The sequence below is a fragment of the Pogona vitticeps genome, chromosome 8 (assembly GCF_051106095.1).
Source record: "Pogona vitticeps strain Pit_001003342236 chromosome 8, PviZW2.1, whole genome shotgun sequence".
Taxonomy (NCBI): Eukaryota; Metazoa; Chordata; class Lepidosauria; order Squamata; family Agamidae; genus Pogona; species Pogona vitticeps.
In genome coordinates, this window is record NC_135790.1 from 29,448,835 (window position 1) to 29,465,710 (window position 16,876).

The window sequence follows — 16,876 nt, forward strand, 5'->3', positions numbered from 1 at the left end:
CGCCTCCCTTTCTGAGCGGGGCGCCTGCGGAACGGCCGGCGCTGCACGGAGGGGGGGGTGGGATCGAAGGCCTTGGTGCAGAGAGAGACGCACGCACGCACACACACACACACGGGGTGCTGCTTGACCCCTTGGCGGCGCGCTCCCTTCCTCAGTCCAAACCTCTTGTGTTTGGTGACTCCTGTCGGACTGATCCGGCTCCGCCAACAGGACCGGCTGTTTTGCAGCCCATGCCCCGAGTCCTGGGGGAGTCCTCATTTCCCCCTCCTCCTCCCCCCCCCAAGTATATATTCCAAGACATCTGGGAGGTCCCCGCACAGAACCCTCCAACAGGGTTCGGGGCTCGGCCTCCTCCTGGCGGCTTCCTGTGAAACTTTGGGTTTTGTGCTAGGAAGAGAGGCCGGAGGGAGCCCAAACAACAAAGCCCAGCTTGAAACCCAAGAGCAACTCCACTCGGCCATGGCCCCGGAGCCGATGATGCCCTCGGGGATCACTCCTGTCCTGTGCCCACCATTGGTCCCTAGAGGGCGGGGGGTCTTCGGGGGGGGGGGCTCCTCCTGTGCCCCTCAAGGACTTCTTGGGTGGAAATCTGATCATCTTGGAGTTTGGGGGGGGGGAGGAAGGGGGATGGCGCCCGTGTGGCCAGCTCATCCTCCCCAGAGTAAAACTCCTCATTTCCATTATTATTTGGGCAAGAGAAGGACTGGTGGACTTTAGACTTCAGTAAGCTAAACTATGTGTGTGTTTAGTCGTTTAGTCGTGTCCGACTCTTCGTGACCCCATGGACCAGAGCACGCCAGGCCCTCCTGTCTTCTACTGCCTCCCGGAAAGCTAAACTATAACCGAGAATAACATCTACTTGCAAAACTCACCAGGCAACATAAGAATCTGAAAACTAATTTGGCATGATTGGCTCTTGGTTATCTGGTGTTTGTCTCACCCACCTTTAGGATAAGGATGGCTCAGTCTCTAGGTGACCTTCCTCTTCCTCTTGATTGAACCGGCTTGTCCACCTGAGGTGCTTTCCGCTCATCACCTGGGGCTGCACTAAAGCTAGCTGGGCTGGGGGGGGGGGCGAGATCTGCACTAAAACCATCCTTGCTGCTTTACTAGGTCCCTGGACGTGTCCATGAAGGATGGCATTCAATTCCCCATTGTTCAGAGGCAGCCAGGTCTGTTATGAGAACATGGACTTTAATGGATGCTTGTGAAGTGCTTTGGGCCCTTTCAAAGGACCACCAGATCCCAGCTCACCTGGCCCTTGGTTCTGCACAAGCCCACAAGCTGCCTAGGAAAGCACACTTCCCTCAGGAAACCTCTTTGCCAGTTTTTTTTTCACCAGGAGTAAACTTTCCATTGCGGCTCTGATGATACCTGCCCCGCACCCACCCTAAATAAGGTTGAGCACTTATGAACATTCCTCAACATCATGACAATTCAGCCAAGAGTGTGTGATCAAGGAGCTGCTCCCATAAAAGTAGGGGGCCAGTAGCCTTGAGTCTACTTGTAAAAGTAAAAAACTAAGAATAAAGGGAGGGAGGGAGGGAGAGAAGGCACACGTAACTAAGTGCTTTGGGGGGAAAGCCTTTTCTTTCTTTCTTTCTTTCTTTCTTTCTTTCTTTCTTTCTTTCTTTCTTTCTTTCTTTCTTTCTTTCTTTCTTTCTTTCTTTCTTTCTTTCTTTCTTTCTTTCTTTCTTTCTTTCTTTCTGCACCCTCACCCATCCCAGCCATTCAGCCAAGGGCACCCCATTCCCCTCTTCAAAGACTCACTTCCTAATCTAAGTGAGACCTGGTCGCACCCACCCACCCCCAGTTCCCTCTTCAAAGAGACAGAGTCGCTTTTGTGCACTGCTGAATGGCTCTTTATTTCAACAAAATGTTGGTGCACAAGTTGTGTGCACAACAGTGAGTCCAGAAGTGATTAAAAGACAAAGGCAGTATGCTGTCCCATCATACATGCCGCCACCGCCCCTCCCACCTGTGGCATTTGAGACTCTACACCTCCCCAGTTTTATGCTGAGCAGCCACAACGTGGATCTTGCTATGTGGGGGGGGGGGGGCTTGTATCCTCTTCATGCCCTGGGGAGGCCAGGAAGACATACAGCCCATGAAATACTGGAGACGGGGCATCAGAAGGGAGAGATTCCTTTATGTTAGGAGCGGTGTGCAGAGGAAAGGTTAGCTGCCAGTCCCTGTTCCGGTTTTCTGCCTCTCAGTTGCCCATCTTCTTGAGGGTATCAAAGAAGGAGGCGAACCGGTCCCTCACATCCTTCTCCAGGAAGCTCAGGTGGTCTTGGGCCTCCCCCGCATAGGGCTGCAGCTTCTGCCTCATCTCCTCCACCTTCTGCACCACAAGCTTGTTGAAGTCCTCTCCGTAGGGCTCCATGGTCCTGGCGGAACTCCTGGATCTGCTGCTCCATCTTCCCGCTCAGGCCCTCGAGGTAAGGGGCCACCGACTCGCGCAGCTTGGCCGGGTCCTGCTGCAGCTTCTCCCTCAGCTCCTGGGCCAAGGGGCTCAGCTTCAGCCGCAGGTTCTCAGACCCCTCCGAGAGTTTGGCTCGCAGCTCCTCGGCGCTCTTCTGGATTTGGAAGGAGAGCCCCTCCAGCTGGTGGTTCAGCTGATCCTGCGCGTCCTGGGCCAAGGGCAAAAGGCTCTTGCGCAGGCTGTCCACCGTCTGGTCAGCTTTGGCCTTGAGCTCCCCAGCGTAGGGGGCCAGCTTCCCCGTGAGGTCCTCCATCTGCTGGTTGATCTGCTGCTGCAGCTCATCCGCGTAAGGGGCCAGAACGATCTGGAGGTTGCCCACGTCCTCCTGCAACGTGGCCTGCATCTTCTGGGTGAGCCGCTCCAGCTCCTGGCGCAGCTCTGCAGCATTCCCGTTCACCTGGGTTTGCAGTTCCTTGGCGTAAGGGGCCAGCCTGGCCTGCAGTTCCTGGATGCTCTGGCTTATTTGCTGCTGGGCCTCTTCGGCGTGAGGGGCGATCCGGGCACGGAGCTGCTCCAGCTCCTGACGGAGTTGCTCCTTCAGCTTCTTGGAGTCTTCGGCCAGCCGGGTGTGGAGTTCGGTGGCAAACGGGACCAGCTGCCTCTGCAGATCGGCCGTGTAGGTGCTGATGGCCTGGAGGTTATCCTGGAAGAGGGTGCTGTGGTCGGGAGAGTGAGCCACAGAGGAGTCAGTGCGTGCCTTTTCCAGAAGTTGGGAGGAAGTACCATCTTTTTCCTCTCGCTCATTCATGAAAGAGAGAGCCAAGTCTCAGGATGTAGCTTTATAGCTTATGCATCGTGAGATTTGGGTCTCTCTTTCATAACTGGATCTACTGGAAGTGACCAGTCCTTTCTGAGGGTTTCTCTGCTTACTCAATGCAACAAAGTAGCCAGTTGTTACATTTTACTTTGTTAAAAAAGTAGCTCAGTGCTACTTTTTTCTAGTTCTTTGTTGTTTCATTCGTTTGCAACATTTTATTGTATTGCATTTTTGTAATATACGATTGATGAGTCCATGGCATAAAAATGTATGTCAGGCTCCCTCAGAGGTGTGCAGATGGGTGTTTCGGACTACAGCACCCAGCATCCCCCACATGCCACTCTGCCCACCAAATAAAAACATATTTCAATGCCCTTCAAAAGTAATATTACTCATCACACCAGTCAAGCTGGTTTTGAAATGTAACTTTGTTGCATTCTCATTACCCCCAGAATAACTGTCATGTGTAACTAGTTACTTCCAAGCTCAGTTTTGGTTTCCGAAAACATAACCAGGGACTGGTCAGGGAATCATGGAGCCCAGGGAAGCACTAGCCCCCCCCCCCATTGACTGCAGCCTCCCCTTTGGTGCCGCCCAAGCCACTTGTCAGGAAGAAGGCCGGCAGCACCGGCTTCCCCATCTAGCCCAGCCGTGCTCAGAGAAAACCCACCACCAGCGCTCAGAGAAGTTCCCTTTGACGATCTCAGGATCCTGCCTGGGGAATTCTCCTGGGAATGGCAGGAGTCCACATTCTCTCTGGGACGCATCCTGCAAGCCTAGGGAAGGAGGGGCACCTCACCTGAGCTGCTTTCTGATCTCTGACTGCTGGAGCTGATCCACCGACTCCTTGGTGCTGGCGCTCAGCTGGGTGAAATACTTCCAGACCACGTCAGCCGCCTGGTCGGCCGTGACGTCCGCCTGGGCCCCTGGGTGGGTGGGCAGAGATAAAGAAACACATCAGGGCCTCTGATCGCCAGAACCCAAAACTCCAGCACAGCACCTGTGACCTTCCCCTGGCCAGGTGCAAGGGAAGGAGGTCAGCAGGGGGGCTGCCCCCCCACCCCACCCTCCCGATGCAACATCAGCATAAGAGGGTGGGAGGCCAGGCTTTGGATGATAGCGCAGAGCCCACCTGTCAGCCCCAGCGCCCAGGCTGGCCTCCCTCCCTTTGGGATCCCGGTGAGAGCCCCTTCTTGCTCCCTCTCTCTAAAGCCCTGCCTCCTCGTTACTTTCCTGGCTAAATCACGACCTTCTCTCGGGGTTTGGGTGAGGGGGACCCTTTGTGGAGAGATACAAAATTGTCAGCAAATTAGCAATGCTGTAAATATTCCTTTCAGCACAAAGAAATAACCGTTGTGAAATGCCACCTTGGATGAGACCTGCCTAGAGCAAGGGCTCGGTCGTTTGGACCGAAGGCCAAAAAAAGAAAATTAAAAAATTTGTCTGATGATCCTCTGTGTTGGCAAGATATTCAGAAGACGCGGTAGAGCTTTTTCTATCCTTTGTCTCTTAACTGCTCTCTTTTGCTAAAAGGGAAAGATGGGAAACACAGGCGGGCTTTTCCGTTACCTGCGATGGCAGCCAAGAGGCCAAGGATCAAGGCGACTGCTTTCTGAGGCATGATCTGTCACGAGGCTTTCTTTCTGCCTGTTGCTGAAGGAACAATCCTACAAAAGAGGAGAAGTTGCTTAAGAGCAGGGTGGGGGGGGGCTATTGCGTTGCAAGGCTTACCTTTCTGAAAGCAAAGCTGTCTGCTCTCTTGCCTCCCTCTCCCCCCTGCCCCCCCGCCAGGTTCCCCCCACCGACCACCCAAACGTGCAGACTTTGGCTTCGAGCAAATCTGTGGGCATTTTTTGAAGCCCTTGTGGGACTTAGCCTCCGATCGTGAGCTACGAAGGAAAAGCCAGGCAGTGGTGGCAGGGAGGGGGGCTTTTGCAGGCCCACCAGGAGCCCTCCCCCAAAGCACACTGTCCCGGAGGGGCTTCGCTCTGTCAAAGCCAAGGGTTAAGGTGGGGTGCAAGATCTGAGGGGGCAAAGAGGCAGTGGTCTGTTCTCTCCAAGGCCATGTCACCTCCCTGGGCAGAAGGCGGCTGGGGGCGCGGCATCCCTTTCTGTGCTGCCAGCTCCCAAAATGCCCCGTCAGGCAGCATGGCTGAGGATTCTGGGAGTGTAGTCCCCCAAAGGGACTTTTTCAGACACTGAGCACAAAGCCTGTCCCGACCTGACTCTCTGCTCCCCCCGCCTGGCCCAGCTCCTCTGTCCATCCCCCCCCCAGCAGCAGAGCAGGTGTGTACGAAGAAGCCCAGCTCCTGGCAGCCCACTCACCTCCTCTGGGTCTCCTCTGGGCCTCTGCCTGTCCTGCTGGCTTCATCCCTCCCCCTTTATACCCCTGGGGAAGGCGGGAAGGCTTCGCTCTCTCACCAGGGCTTCCACGCAGGCAGGCAGGCAGGCAGGCAGGCAGGTGGGTGACGCATCCTCAGCATTCACCTGGACTTTAGCAAGATTCCAACGTGGAAGCCAACCGGCTGCCGCAATAGCTGGACCATCTCGTTATCTTCTGGGTGTGTGATTGAGCTTTCACAGCGGCTCGAAGGCGGGAGGAGGAGGAAGCAACCCCTGCTCCCCTCCAGCCTCTGCCAGGGAGGCAAAGCAGAGATAGGAAAGCCTCCATGAGGACTAGGAACTGGAATTCTGTCCGTGGAAGAGGGCCAGGTGGAGGGAAGCCGGCCTTGTGAGGACTCTCTTAGATGGGTTTTGACGGGCCATGAGCTGCACGGGGACCTTCCATGATCTGGCTGGGACTCTGCAAAAGCCCAGCAAGTCTCAGCGAGAGCCTGATGGCCACTGGGAGTTGTAGTCCCCAAAGTGACTTTCCACCTCTAATCTCAGTCCAGGGTCTGCCCGGCTGGCAAGGGGAGGCAGGGAACTGTGGCGCAACCTGCAGGCCCTCTCCCCTCTCCCACGCCCCCCTCAGGTTTAACCCAATGAACCCTCCAAGACCAGGACCCCACACACACACACAACACACACCCCTGGCATTTTGGGCACTACCTGGCATTATCCTGCTCCTGTCTGGGAAGTAGCCAAGCCAGGCGCAGCCCCCTCCCAGCCCTGGTGGATTGCTTCCTCTCCAGGTGGGAGAGCTTAAAGCAGCCAGCCAGCCAGAGGGCCAGCAGGAGGCAGCCAGTGTAGGGTTGTGGGCGAGGCCTGGAGGGCACCCTGAAGAGGAGATGCTGGGGCACAGGCCTCCTCCAGGAGGGGTCCTCCACCGGAGGGGCTCAGCCCAGGCCCTGGCGGCTCGAGAGACTGGAAAAGGTGGTCGTATTGACCAGATAGGAGGGGTACAAATAGAATGAATGAATGAATGAATGAATGAATGAATGAATGAATGAATGAATGAATAAATAAATAAATAAATAAATAAATAAAGAAAGAGAAAGAAAGAAAGAAAGAAAGAAAGAAAGAAAGAAAGAACGAACCTGGAGCCGGAGGGCCTGGGTCACCACCCGCATGGCCCATCATCCACAGGAAACAGCCCCTGGATAACAGAGCCCAGCACCTGGCAGCCCCCCCCCGGCCTCCCTTGACAGGCTGAGCCCCTTTCATCCACACACACACACACACACACACCCCGCTCTTCCTTCAGCCTTTTGCTCCAGCTACACGTTTGGGAGGCCAAGCCTTGGGGCAATTGACCTTGGACAGCCCCCCTCCTTGGCCGTTTGCTGGCTGGGGGAAGGGGAGAGGAGGGGGCAGAGTCTTCTACAGAGAGCCCCCCAGGAGAGCTTCCGGCGGCGGGGGGTGTGTGTCAAGCCCCTCACTGTCATCTGAGCCAGAAAGCGCTCCTGAGGGGGTTTCCCACACCGTCATCAAGGGGTATCTTTTAGGGCAATGTCCCTGCCAGCGATCCGCTCTGTGGCAGCTGAAGGAACACCACCCTGGACTCTGTCCCTGAGCACGTGCAGAGTGCCTTTCCCTGTCCACAAAGTGAAAACAGCCAATGCGCGGATTGGGCTTGGATCCGAGGGGCCAGGCGTCCAGGCTCCTCCCTCGGTTTGGAAACAACCCCTGTTTGCTGGGATGCTCCCCCCCATCTCACCCCCACCTTCCTGTCTGGCCCGGTTATCTGCAGTCCACAGTCCAAGGTGATGTGGATGGGATGCGCAGGAGGGAAGGAAGGGCAGAGCTCAGCCGGCGAGGGCAACGGGTCCGAGGGTTCAAAGGGGAGTCCCGCCCTTCCTCCTTCAGCATCAGGAGAAGCATGGGGGGGGGCGGGGGGTTGCGGAGGGGGCAAGGGGAGGCCTTTTGACTGGGCACATTGGTCCCTCGCTACCCTTCTGGCTGGGATCTCCCTGACTCACAGAGGATGTTCGGTGGTCTGGAACAGAATTTTGGAAGGGGACAAACAGTGACCCACTTTATTCCCTGGTGGAGCTGCCCCCCCCCGGAACACCCCGGTTCCAAGCAAGCGACCCGTCCCACCAGTCCCGCCTGGCTGGCGGCCGCCCAGGAGCATCACAAGCTGGAATCAGCAAGATGTTCTTGTCACTGCGAAGCTGAGCTCGGATCAGCCCTTCTATGTTTGCGTCCTTTTCAGTTGTTGCTTTTTTTTTTCTTGGTCCCATCACCTTCACAGTTGTATTTGGTGGGGACTCGGGAGAGGGCCTTCTCTGTGGCTGCTCCTTTGGAACTCCCTGCCACTGGAGGTCAGCCTGGCCCGCTCTTGGCTGTCCTTCCAGAAGCAGACAAAGACCTTTCTCTTCAGGCAGGCTTCCCCTTAATGGCTGACAGCTTGAGAGGTTTTTTAAAATGGATTGTTGTGTCTTGTTGCTTTTAAATGTGTTTTTAGTATGATTTACTGTTTTTAATATATTTGTTTACATAATTCTTTTAAAACATTTGAGTGCTTAATGTTTTCAGTTTTAAATCTTAAGGAGAAAGGTGGGGTAGAAACTATTTTGAAATCAGTCTGTCAATCATCAGTCCATCAAACCATCTTTCCATGGAAAGTTCTGGGGGGATCTTTTGAGTCCCTCAGCCATGAACCACGAGACCTTCTCACGACCCAAAGGTTTCCTGACTGCACTGAAGCCACAGGCAAATGACTGTTGGTTTTGTCTGATGTCCTTAACGTGCCCCCCATTTAAATTCAATAAATTCAATAAATGAAGTTAATTAATGTGGCTTATTTAGTGACTTAACTGTTAAAAGAGAGAATACAAGAAGGAAAGGGCCAACGTTTAGATGCACGCTTGAGGCCAAACACCCTGAGAAGATGAGACGGCGTGCCAAGTAAATGCGGCGAGGGCTGGGGAATGCCAGGCGGGTCGGTGGCCGTACAGGCCAAGAGGCAACCTTGGCCCCGGATGGCAGGGAATGGGCACTGACCTGGCAGGATATGTCTCTCTCTCTCTCTCTCCCTCTCTCTCTCTCTCTCTCTGTGGCTGGTGTCCGATGTCACTCAATGTCCAGCCCAAGCGTCCACTGAGCGAAGGGGGGGCCACTGAGTGGGATAGGAGCAACAGGGACTCCAGCCCCCACCCACCCCGTTTGGGTCCCCTGGCCGAACTTTGGCCAAACAGCCCCAACAGCCTCGAGGGGGGGGGAATATAAAGGAGACTCTGCCCTGGAAGGATCCAGGCAGAGGTGCCTGGCCAGCTGAAAGAGCAGGTAAGGGTGGGGCAGGAAAGCCACGGAAAGCGGGGAGGGGGCAGGGACCTACCCCAAGGCAAGGAGCCCCCTGGTCCGGCATGCTCTGGGGAGGGCTCCTAAAATCCTCTCTGCCTGCAGGTGTGGCACAGACCCTTTCCAAAAGGTATTCCCCACCCACTTGCCCACAAGACAGTTTGGCCCCGCGGTCGGGCTCCAGGTCAGCCCGTTGGGGGCGGGCAGCTCAGGGACCCCCCCTCCCCCAAGGTGGCGGTTGGGTCCAGCACCCTCCTGAGGACCAGAACAGCTGGATCCCCCTCTAGACCAGGGGTCCCGCCGCCCTCCCGCCCTAGCCCGGCTGGGTCTCCCTCCCTCCCTCGTCTGAGCCTACAGGACAGAGGCTCCCACCTCTGCCGGGAAACAGGGTTTAGAGATGATCCGGCAGTTCCCGGCGACGCGGCCTGTTTGGGCCACCAAACCCCAAGCGCAGGACGTGGGGAAGGTGTAAAGGTGGTGGCCTTCTTTGTAGGGAGGATGCAGTTGGGTTGCAGGACTGCCCCCACCCGGGGCTGGGTGGGGGCCCGCTTGGGAAGGGTGCTTCATCTCCAAGGAGAGGGCTCCCCTTCCGTGGCCCGTGACCTCTCTTTCCTCCTCCTCTTCCGGCACAGGTCCAGCCGCGTGACACGATGAGGGCCCCGTTGCTGCCGCTGTTTGTCCTCCTGGCCCTCTTTGCCACCCTGGCATGTAAGAAGAGAGCCACGTCTGCCCGGGAAGGGGCAAAGGGCACCCCCCAAGGGGCTAGAGAGTTCTGTGGCCGGCATGAGATAGGAGGGGGTGGAGGAGGACCCTTGGGGGGGTCACCCCTTGAGCCGACGCCTGGGTAGCCATGGGCTGCTCCCCGGTTACTCAAGGACAGGATCGGGGATGGAGGGGACCCTCTGCCCCTTGGCAGAAACTCTGGCCGGGCACCTGGAACTGCGGGGGGAGGAGATGGGGAGGGGCAGTTGGCCAGGCTGTTTTCTTTGTGAGTGCCCCCCACTGGCCTGGTTGTGTAAAGGGGGGGGTTTAAGATTTTCCCAGAAGTCATGCTCCCCCCCCCAACGCTTGGGAAGCCCAGAATGGGATTTGCAAAACAGGCCCCCATGTGAGCCTGTTCCAGCTCCTCGAAAACAACCCCTCCAAGAAATAAAAATGTATAAAGAAGGGGGTGGGTGGGGGCAGCAGCACCTCCTTTGTGGGAGACACTCCACATTGTTCCCCCCCCCCGCTCCCCAATCCCCGCCGCCGTCTGCATCTCCTCTCTGCTTGGCAGGGGCCGAGGAGACCCAGGAAGAAAACCTGATCGCCAAGATGCGGCTCTTCACCCAGGAAGCCTCACAAAGGGCGCAGGAACACCTGGCCACCCTCCAGGAGTCCGAGGTGGCCCAAAAGGCCAGGTGGGAGCAGCTGCACCAAGAGCTCGGAGCTGGGGAGGGCGGGAATCGAGGGAAGGCGCGTGGCAGGGCTGTCCTCTGTCCCCTGCCTTCCCACCCCCCCAGCCCAGAAAGGCCCACTTCCTAAAGGGGAAAAACCCAGCCCCCTCCCTCCCTCTCCTCCTTCCTTCCAGCCCTGGGGAGCTTCTCCCCAGATCCCTCCCCCCGTCGGGGATCTCCGGGCAGGGAGAGAGGGGAGCCCACTGCCCTGGAAGGCACCTGCCCAGCAGATAGGCAGGGCTGTCTTCCTTTTTTGGGGAGGGGGGAGCGACTGGAATGCACAGGTACAAAACTCCTTGGAGGCGGGGGCTGGCTTGTCACGGGCTGCATCCCACCCGAGTTCCTAAATGAGATCGGAAGAGGATGCGTTCGACCGAAGCTGATCTTCCTCTCCTTCTTCTCCTACCCGTCCCTGTTTCCCCCCCTCCGCACCCAAAATCTGGCTTCTTCCAGGGAGTGGTTGGACTCTGGCATCACCTGGAGCAAAGAGTACTTGACTGAGCTGAGGGAGAGGTTCTCCAGCTTGTGGGAGACAAAGGCGTGATCCACTCCGGCTGCCCAGTTCCAGGCAAACCTCCGCCAGCCAAGTGAAGCTGCTGGGGGGCTGGCCGTGGGTCTCAGCATCTGCCCCTCTTCCTCCTCCTCCTCCCAACCCCGTAACTCCCCCAAACCCCACCAAGGCCTCTCTTTTAGGAGCATCCAATTTCCACCCATTAAACCTCACAGACTCTTTGCACGTTTCAAGTCTCTTGCTGTCAAGGAGCCCAGCTGGCCGGGGGAGGCCTGGCCAGAGCCCCCCCCATCCCCAGAGGCTGGATCTGGCCCAGGGGCCCTCCCCAGCCTCCTCCATGGATCTCCAGCCATTGCCTCCACCAGACAAGACAGAAGGAACGACGAGGCTAGCCTTCCTTGGGTGGGAAGGGGCTCCCTGGTCTCAAACTGCAGGGTGGGGGTGGTGCAAGAAAAGGGACACTCTTGACCCCAGGGCAACCTTTGCTCAGGATTAGGCCTTTGTAGCCCAGATCCAACCAGGTGCCTGCTTCACCTCTTTCATTCCCCTGGCCTGGGGATCAACTGGCCGTATGCATTGGGGGGGGGCAGTCAGGGGGCGATCCGCGTTGCCTGGGGGCCTTTGGAGCTGGCAGGGTGCTGGGTCCATCTGCATGAGAGCGGCATCTGCAAAAGGCAGGATTGTGCCCACGCCCGAAGGGGAATCCCAGCAGCGCCAGTCGCCGGCATAGCTGAAGGGGGAAGCAGGGAAGGGTCACACCCTGACCCACTCCCTGGGGTCCAGGCAGGCACCGCACGCCAGCCGCTGCTGCTTGCGCCAGGGAGTGGTTCCAGCGGGTGGCTTTCAAATCCGGGAACCAGGACAGGGCAGGCGGTGCGTGTGCACGTGTGGGTTCCCCTTCTTTCCCACCGGAGGTGGGTCGCTGTCCCCACAGAGGGCAAAGTTGGCAGTCGCTGGCCTCTTCCTCCGGGAAAGCAAGCCAGCATCCGTGTCCCCAGGCTCAGCCCAGAGACGGACAGGACAGGCGGCCTCCCCCCCCCAACCCAGATGAAGGGGGAGAACAGGGAATCGTGCCAGCATCGGTGAGCCGCTCTGCCCTGGACGACGGCAGCCCTCCCCCCCCCCCAAGCAGCACCACTGGTTCGACCTTGCTCTCCCCCCCTTCATCTCCCTTTTCCCATGAAGGAGCCCCCCCACCTGCCCACAAAAGAGTCCCTAAAAGAAAGGAGGTCTGCCACACCTGGAAAGGCTGTTCTCTCCCCCCCCCCCCGCCGCCACCCCCAGGGCTTCGAAAGGCAAGCTGCAAAGGCAAGAACCCAAGTCTTTCTCCTTCCTCCTCCCCTCCCCGTTGATGTCAGGCCCCCTCCCTCAGGGTCCCAACGTCCCTCCCACCCCCAGCCGCAGACACTCGGCACACAAAAAGGCCACCTGGTCAGTTGCCTCTTTTTTTTATTTTATTATTATTATTATTATTAGATGACCAAGAAAAGGAAGCAGCAGAAGGAAGGCTCTGGACTCAGAGAGGGGGCTCTGTGGGTGGGTGCAAGCAACAAGGCCCTTCCCACCCCCAGCCAAGAGGGGTCCGGCCTCCAACTCGGGGGGGGGGCGGGGGGAGGGAGGAGGGCCGGGGCCACACCCACACCCACACCCCTTCCTGCTCTTTTTCCGGCCAGAGAGGATTTGGATGGCTCAAAACAAAGTCAGGGGGAAATATGCTACGGGGAGGCAGTGCTTCTTTGGGGCCACCTCGAGAAGGGAGGGCGGGAGAGGCCCAGAAAGGAAGAAGTGTGTGTGCGTGCGCACGCGTCCCCGTCACACACACACACACACACCCCGCAGAAGACGTGGGCCTCTAGGCCCCCTGTTGCTGCTGCTGCTGCTGCTGCTGCATGTACTGCTCGAGGCTCCTCTGGACGTCGCCCATGAGGTTCTGCAGCCGAGTCTTGGCCGTCTCAAACAAAGGTGTCAATTCCGCCTGCAGCTTCTCCCCGAGGGGGACGAGTTTCTCCCTCAAGGCACTGAGATGCTGCTGGACCTGAGTCTGGTACTGGGTCAACTCTGGGAAGCCTTTGTCTCGCAGCTCCTGCATCTTCTCGCTGAACTTCTGCCGGATCTCCTCGCCGTAGGGGGCCAGGTTCTTGCGCAGCTCATCCACGTGGGTGCGAAACTTGTCTCGGGCCTCTTCGAGCAAAGGCTGCACCTTCTGCTGGGCTGCCTCCATGTTCTGGCGCGCCATCTGGCGCACCTCCTGCATGACGGGCTCCAGGCGGTTACGGAAGGCCACCATGTCCTGCTGGAACTTCTGGTTGAAGTCATCCACGAAGGGCTTGATCTTGGTCTTCATTTGGTCCAGGTCTTTGGTCATCTGCTGCTGGACGTTCTCGAGGTCAGTGTGCAGCTGGGCCTTGAAGGCTTCCACCTGGGGCGAGAACTCCTCGTGGACCTTGGACAGGGCCCCCGTCAGGGTCTGCAGGGAATCCCGCAGGTGCAGGCTGCAAAGAGAAGGGGAGGCAAATCACCCGAGATGCTGGGGGCTGGGTAGAGAGGGGGGGGAAGAAGAGGGCCACAGCAGGTGCCCGGCCCGTCTGGCCCCTGGCTCTGAAGCCCAGGAGGAAAAAGGGTGGACCAACTCTTCCAAGGAAGGCTTGTTTCTCTGGCCAGATTCCACCCCATAAGCAGGCAAAACCTTGGGAGAACCCCACAGCCCAAAGTGACCTGTCAGGCTTTGGGATTTGGCCTCGTCATGGCATTCTGCACCCAAAATGGGCAACAAGGTGGGTGAGCAAACATCTGGCCTCTTGCCCACCGCCAAGGGTCATCCTTGGCCTCCTTCCGTTCTTTTGGGTCCAGGTTTCCCCTTCTCTGAGTTTCAAAAAATCTGATCACAGTGTTGGTTGGTTGGATGGGATGTGGTTCCCCCCCCCCAGTTCTATTCGTCTTTTCCCCCCTTGGAAAAGCAAGGAGCCTCACGGGCCACATCCTTCCTCACGGTGCCTTTCCCAAAACAGGAAGCCATGCACCAGACAGGGCTGTGCCAGGAGGTCCCCACCAATGTTTTCTCCCTGGCAACTTTTAACATTTGGCATGAGTTGTGGCTCCATCACCGGGGGGGGGGGGGGAGAGACCGCCACCAAAGGGCCACCCTGTCTAGGGGAGGGTGTGACAAACGGCTGAGTCGTCAAAGGGTCGCGAGGCAATCGGTGGTTTGTCCTTCTCAAACTAACATGGCCCACGGATCACGCCAAAGGTTCCACGAGGGTGGCCCCAGCAGACCCAGCAGCTGGTGCCACGGAGCTGGGAAGGGGCCACAGCAGCCCCTTCCCGCAATCTCTGCCAGCAATCCGAAAAAGCCCGTCCTCGGGTGGCCGAGCCCTCCCTTGGGAGGCTGCCTCCAGGCTGGAGGAGAACCCGCCGAGGCGCAGGGAGAGCTTCTCCAGAGGACCCCACTCACTCGAGCTTCTGTCCCAGGGTGGAGGCATCAATCTGGGACAAGGCTTCGTTGGCCCCGGCCTTTGTGGTCTCCAGGTAGGCGTAGACGGCTTCGACCCAGCGCTCCACGGGGGTCTGCTGGGGCTCATCGCGCTGCCAGAAGTGGCGGGCCTGGGTCCCTGCAGGAGCAGCAACACAAGCCCCGTCAGAGCAAGCGGGACAGGTCTCCGCGGGCGATCCCAGGGCCTCCGAGGGGAAGGGGTGGGCCAGTCCTTCCCAGTCTAGCCCCATCGAGGAGGAACTTCCACCCCTGGCTCCCTGCCCATCCCGAGGCTGTTCCTCTCTTTCCAGAGATGGCCCACCGTTCCCACTGAGGCTGGTAGGGAGGCTGGAGCTGCCAAATCTCTCTGCCCAATAAGCCCCCCTCCCTCCCTCCCTCCCTTCCCTCCCCACCGCCCTGCCCGCTGGCATCCGCACTCACCCGCAAGGAGCACCAGGAGAAGGGCGACGGTGGCGACTCTCATTTTGTGATGCGTCCCAACCTGGAGGCTGCAGAAGGGATTCTCACATGAGGGTTCCAAAATCCGCAAACATGTCAAGACAAGCGGTTTAGTGGAAGGAGATTGCACCCAGGTGGGCAATGCAGCAGAGCTGAGCTGGGACAGCTGGTGGGAAGCCCTGTGGCTGAAGGCAAGCGGGGGGGAGGGGGGGAGGAGAGAACTGCGACCCTCACGTCCCCCTTGAGACCTTCTGGGAAGGAGGCCGCCAGAGAGTAAGGAGCATCTCGGCGTGAGGCAGACGGGCTCCTCGTCCTGTCCTTAAGCAGAAACTGACGAATAGCCGTTCTGGGTTAGACCGCGGGGGGGGCAGGAAAAGGGACACGCTGGGTGTGTGTGTCAACAACCCACATCTGGTGAGAGGACGACCTTAAGGAGCTCCAAAGGCAGATGCTTCCATTAGAAAAATGTTCCTCCCCACCAGCAGCCACGTTTCCTGGGACAGCCCACTTCAGGTAAAAGCCCTGGGCTGAATGGCAAATGCCATCAGAGAGAAGTGGGCAGGGGTTTTCAGCAGAAGCCCGCATCCCTTTCCACCTCGTGGAGAGGCCAGAGAAGGTTGGCTGGGAAAGCAGGCGGGGGGGAGAGACTCAAGAGGACCCCCGAGGGGCCCATCCTCTTACCAGTTCCTTTGGCGTCTGCTGCTTTGTGTGCTGCACCGATGCTCAGCCCTGGGTATTTATCCTGGAGGTGGGTGTGGATTGCTGGAGATAAGTGGAAGCTGTAAACCGGGAATTCACTCCCAAGCGGTGACTATGTGGCACTGAGGAGTTCAAGGATCAAACACGCATCCCCCGGGGAGGGGGGGGAGGCACAATGATCAAGGAGCAACGGGTGGAACAAACACAACACCAGCAACACGCGGCTGGGCAAAGGACCAACCGTCTGACCCAGATGTGCCCTGTGGGCAGAACAGGAATCCTGGGCAGAGCAGGAGGGCTGCCAAGGGGGAGATTGGCAGGCCCCCGCCGGGGCCCCAGTGGCTTAAGGACTCTGACCCCTGTGTGTTCCTCAGTGCTGCCTTGGGGAAAACAACCCCCTCCCCACTGCCCCCAAGCCTCTCTGTGTTCCCGGAAGGCCCAGGATTACACCTGTTTGGGGAGGGCTGACGCCGCCGATCGCCTGCTCTGTCTTCAGGAAGAAGCAGCAGGGGAGGCAGCTGCCACAGCTGGGGCCCCGGTCTCGCCTTGCCAGCCTGGCCCTCCTTGCATTCCAAAACACACTCCATCCTTAAAATCCCCCTCCCTCCCTCCCTCCCTCCCTTCCACCAGCAGCAGCTCCAGGAGCATCCAGGGGCCTCTTCCCCTTCCTCCGCCTGCAGGACAAAAGCAGGCAGGAGCAGGGGAGGGCCCCAAAGGGAAGGCTGCCTCATCTAGAAGCACCCCAGGGATAAAGGGCCTCCCTGGCGCGTGCCAAAGAGGGAGGGGGGTCCAGCCAATAGCCTCCCCCCTTCTGGCCAGAGGTAGATGTTTGCAGCCTGCCTCTCCCCAAACAGCAATCCACGAATGGACAGGGTGCTCCCTAGCGAGAAAAAAATCTCTAGCCCTGTGTGGGGCAGGAGCCCACTGGGGGCTCCCCTCGTCCCAGGCAACCTGCCAGGCTGACTCGGAGACCCCGGGAGAGGCTGCAGGGTGAGGGCACAGGGCAAGAGTTCCTCCAGGCTCGGCGAGAGAAGCAGCCACCAAGTGAGCAAACCACGCCACCCGCACCCCAAAGGCCTTGATGGCACCTTCCTCCCTCCTGGGAGGGCTTGCCTTGACGGGGGGACAGGGAGACCAACCCTCCGGCCATTGCTCCAAATCCTACTCCCTGCGGGAAGCTTCCTTCCTGAAGCCCATCAACCAGCATCCTCTCCCTTCCCTTCCCGCTGGTGACCATTCTCTGGGACCCTTTCCCATTGCCGGAAGCCTCAAAGCCCGGGAGAGGCCGGCAGGGGCCTTCTGCTTCCAAGGTGGCACTCTACCCACGACGGTCCTCCGGCTCTTCCTACAGTAGGACGCCATTCCTCTGCTAGGA

The 16,876-nt window shown here is 58.4% G+C and overlaps 3 protein-coding genes across 4 annotated transcripts; 1 reads left to right on the forward strand and 2 right to left on the reverse strand.

Moving 5' to 3' along the window:
• Positions 1-1,839: 1,839 nt before the first annotated feature.
• On the reverse strand, positions 1,840-5,717 carry LOC110078986 (uncharacterized). Its single transcript, XM_020793698.3, is given in 5 exon segments — positions 1,840-2,392; positions 2,394-3,141; positions 4,042-4,168; positions 4,812-4,909; positions 5,568-5,717. Coding segments are annotated over 4 exon segments (1,107 nt in total). The 5' UTR covers positions 4,864-4,909; positions 5,568-5,717; the 3' UTR covers positions 1,840-2,212.
• A 3,113-nt stretch (positions 5,718-8,830) lies between these two features.
• On the forward strand, positions 8,831-11,095 carry APOC3 (apolipoprotein C3). 2 transcript variants are annotated; one of them, XM_020793808.3, is made up of 4 exons: positions 8,831-8,912; positions 9,560-9,635; positions 10,204-10,327; positions 10,817-11,095. In XM_020793808.3, exons 2-4 carry the CDS (start codon positions 9,578-9,580, stop codon positions 10,905-10,907), a joined length of 273 nt encoding a protein of 90 aa, XP_020649467.3. In that variant the 5' UTR covers positions 8,831-8,912; positions 9,560-9,577; the 3' UTR covers positions 10,908-11,095. The 2 variants fall into 2 exon arrangements, with proteins under 2 accessions (XP_020649467.3, XP_078235693.1); XM_078379567.1 differs by having other exon boundaries at positions 8,837-8,911; positions 9,554-9,635.
• Positions 11,096-12,314: 1,219 nt separating this feature from the next.
• On the reverse strand, positions 12,315-15,630 carry APOA1 (apolipoprotein A1). Its single transcript, XM_020793737.3, has 4 exons — positions 15,484-15,630; positions 14,785-14,852; positions 14,326-14,482; positions 12,315-13,366 (listed from the first exon to the last, which is right to left on the reverse strand). The coding sequence occupies exons 2-4, from the start codon at positions 14,825-14,827 to the stop codon at positions 12,727-12,729; spliced, it is 840 nt and encodes a 279-aa protein (XP_020649396.3). The 5' UTR covers positions 14,828-14,852; positions 15,484-15,630; the 3' UTR covers positions 12,315-12,726.
• Positions 15,631-16,876: the final 1,246 nt, after the last annotated feature.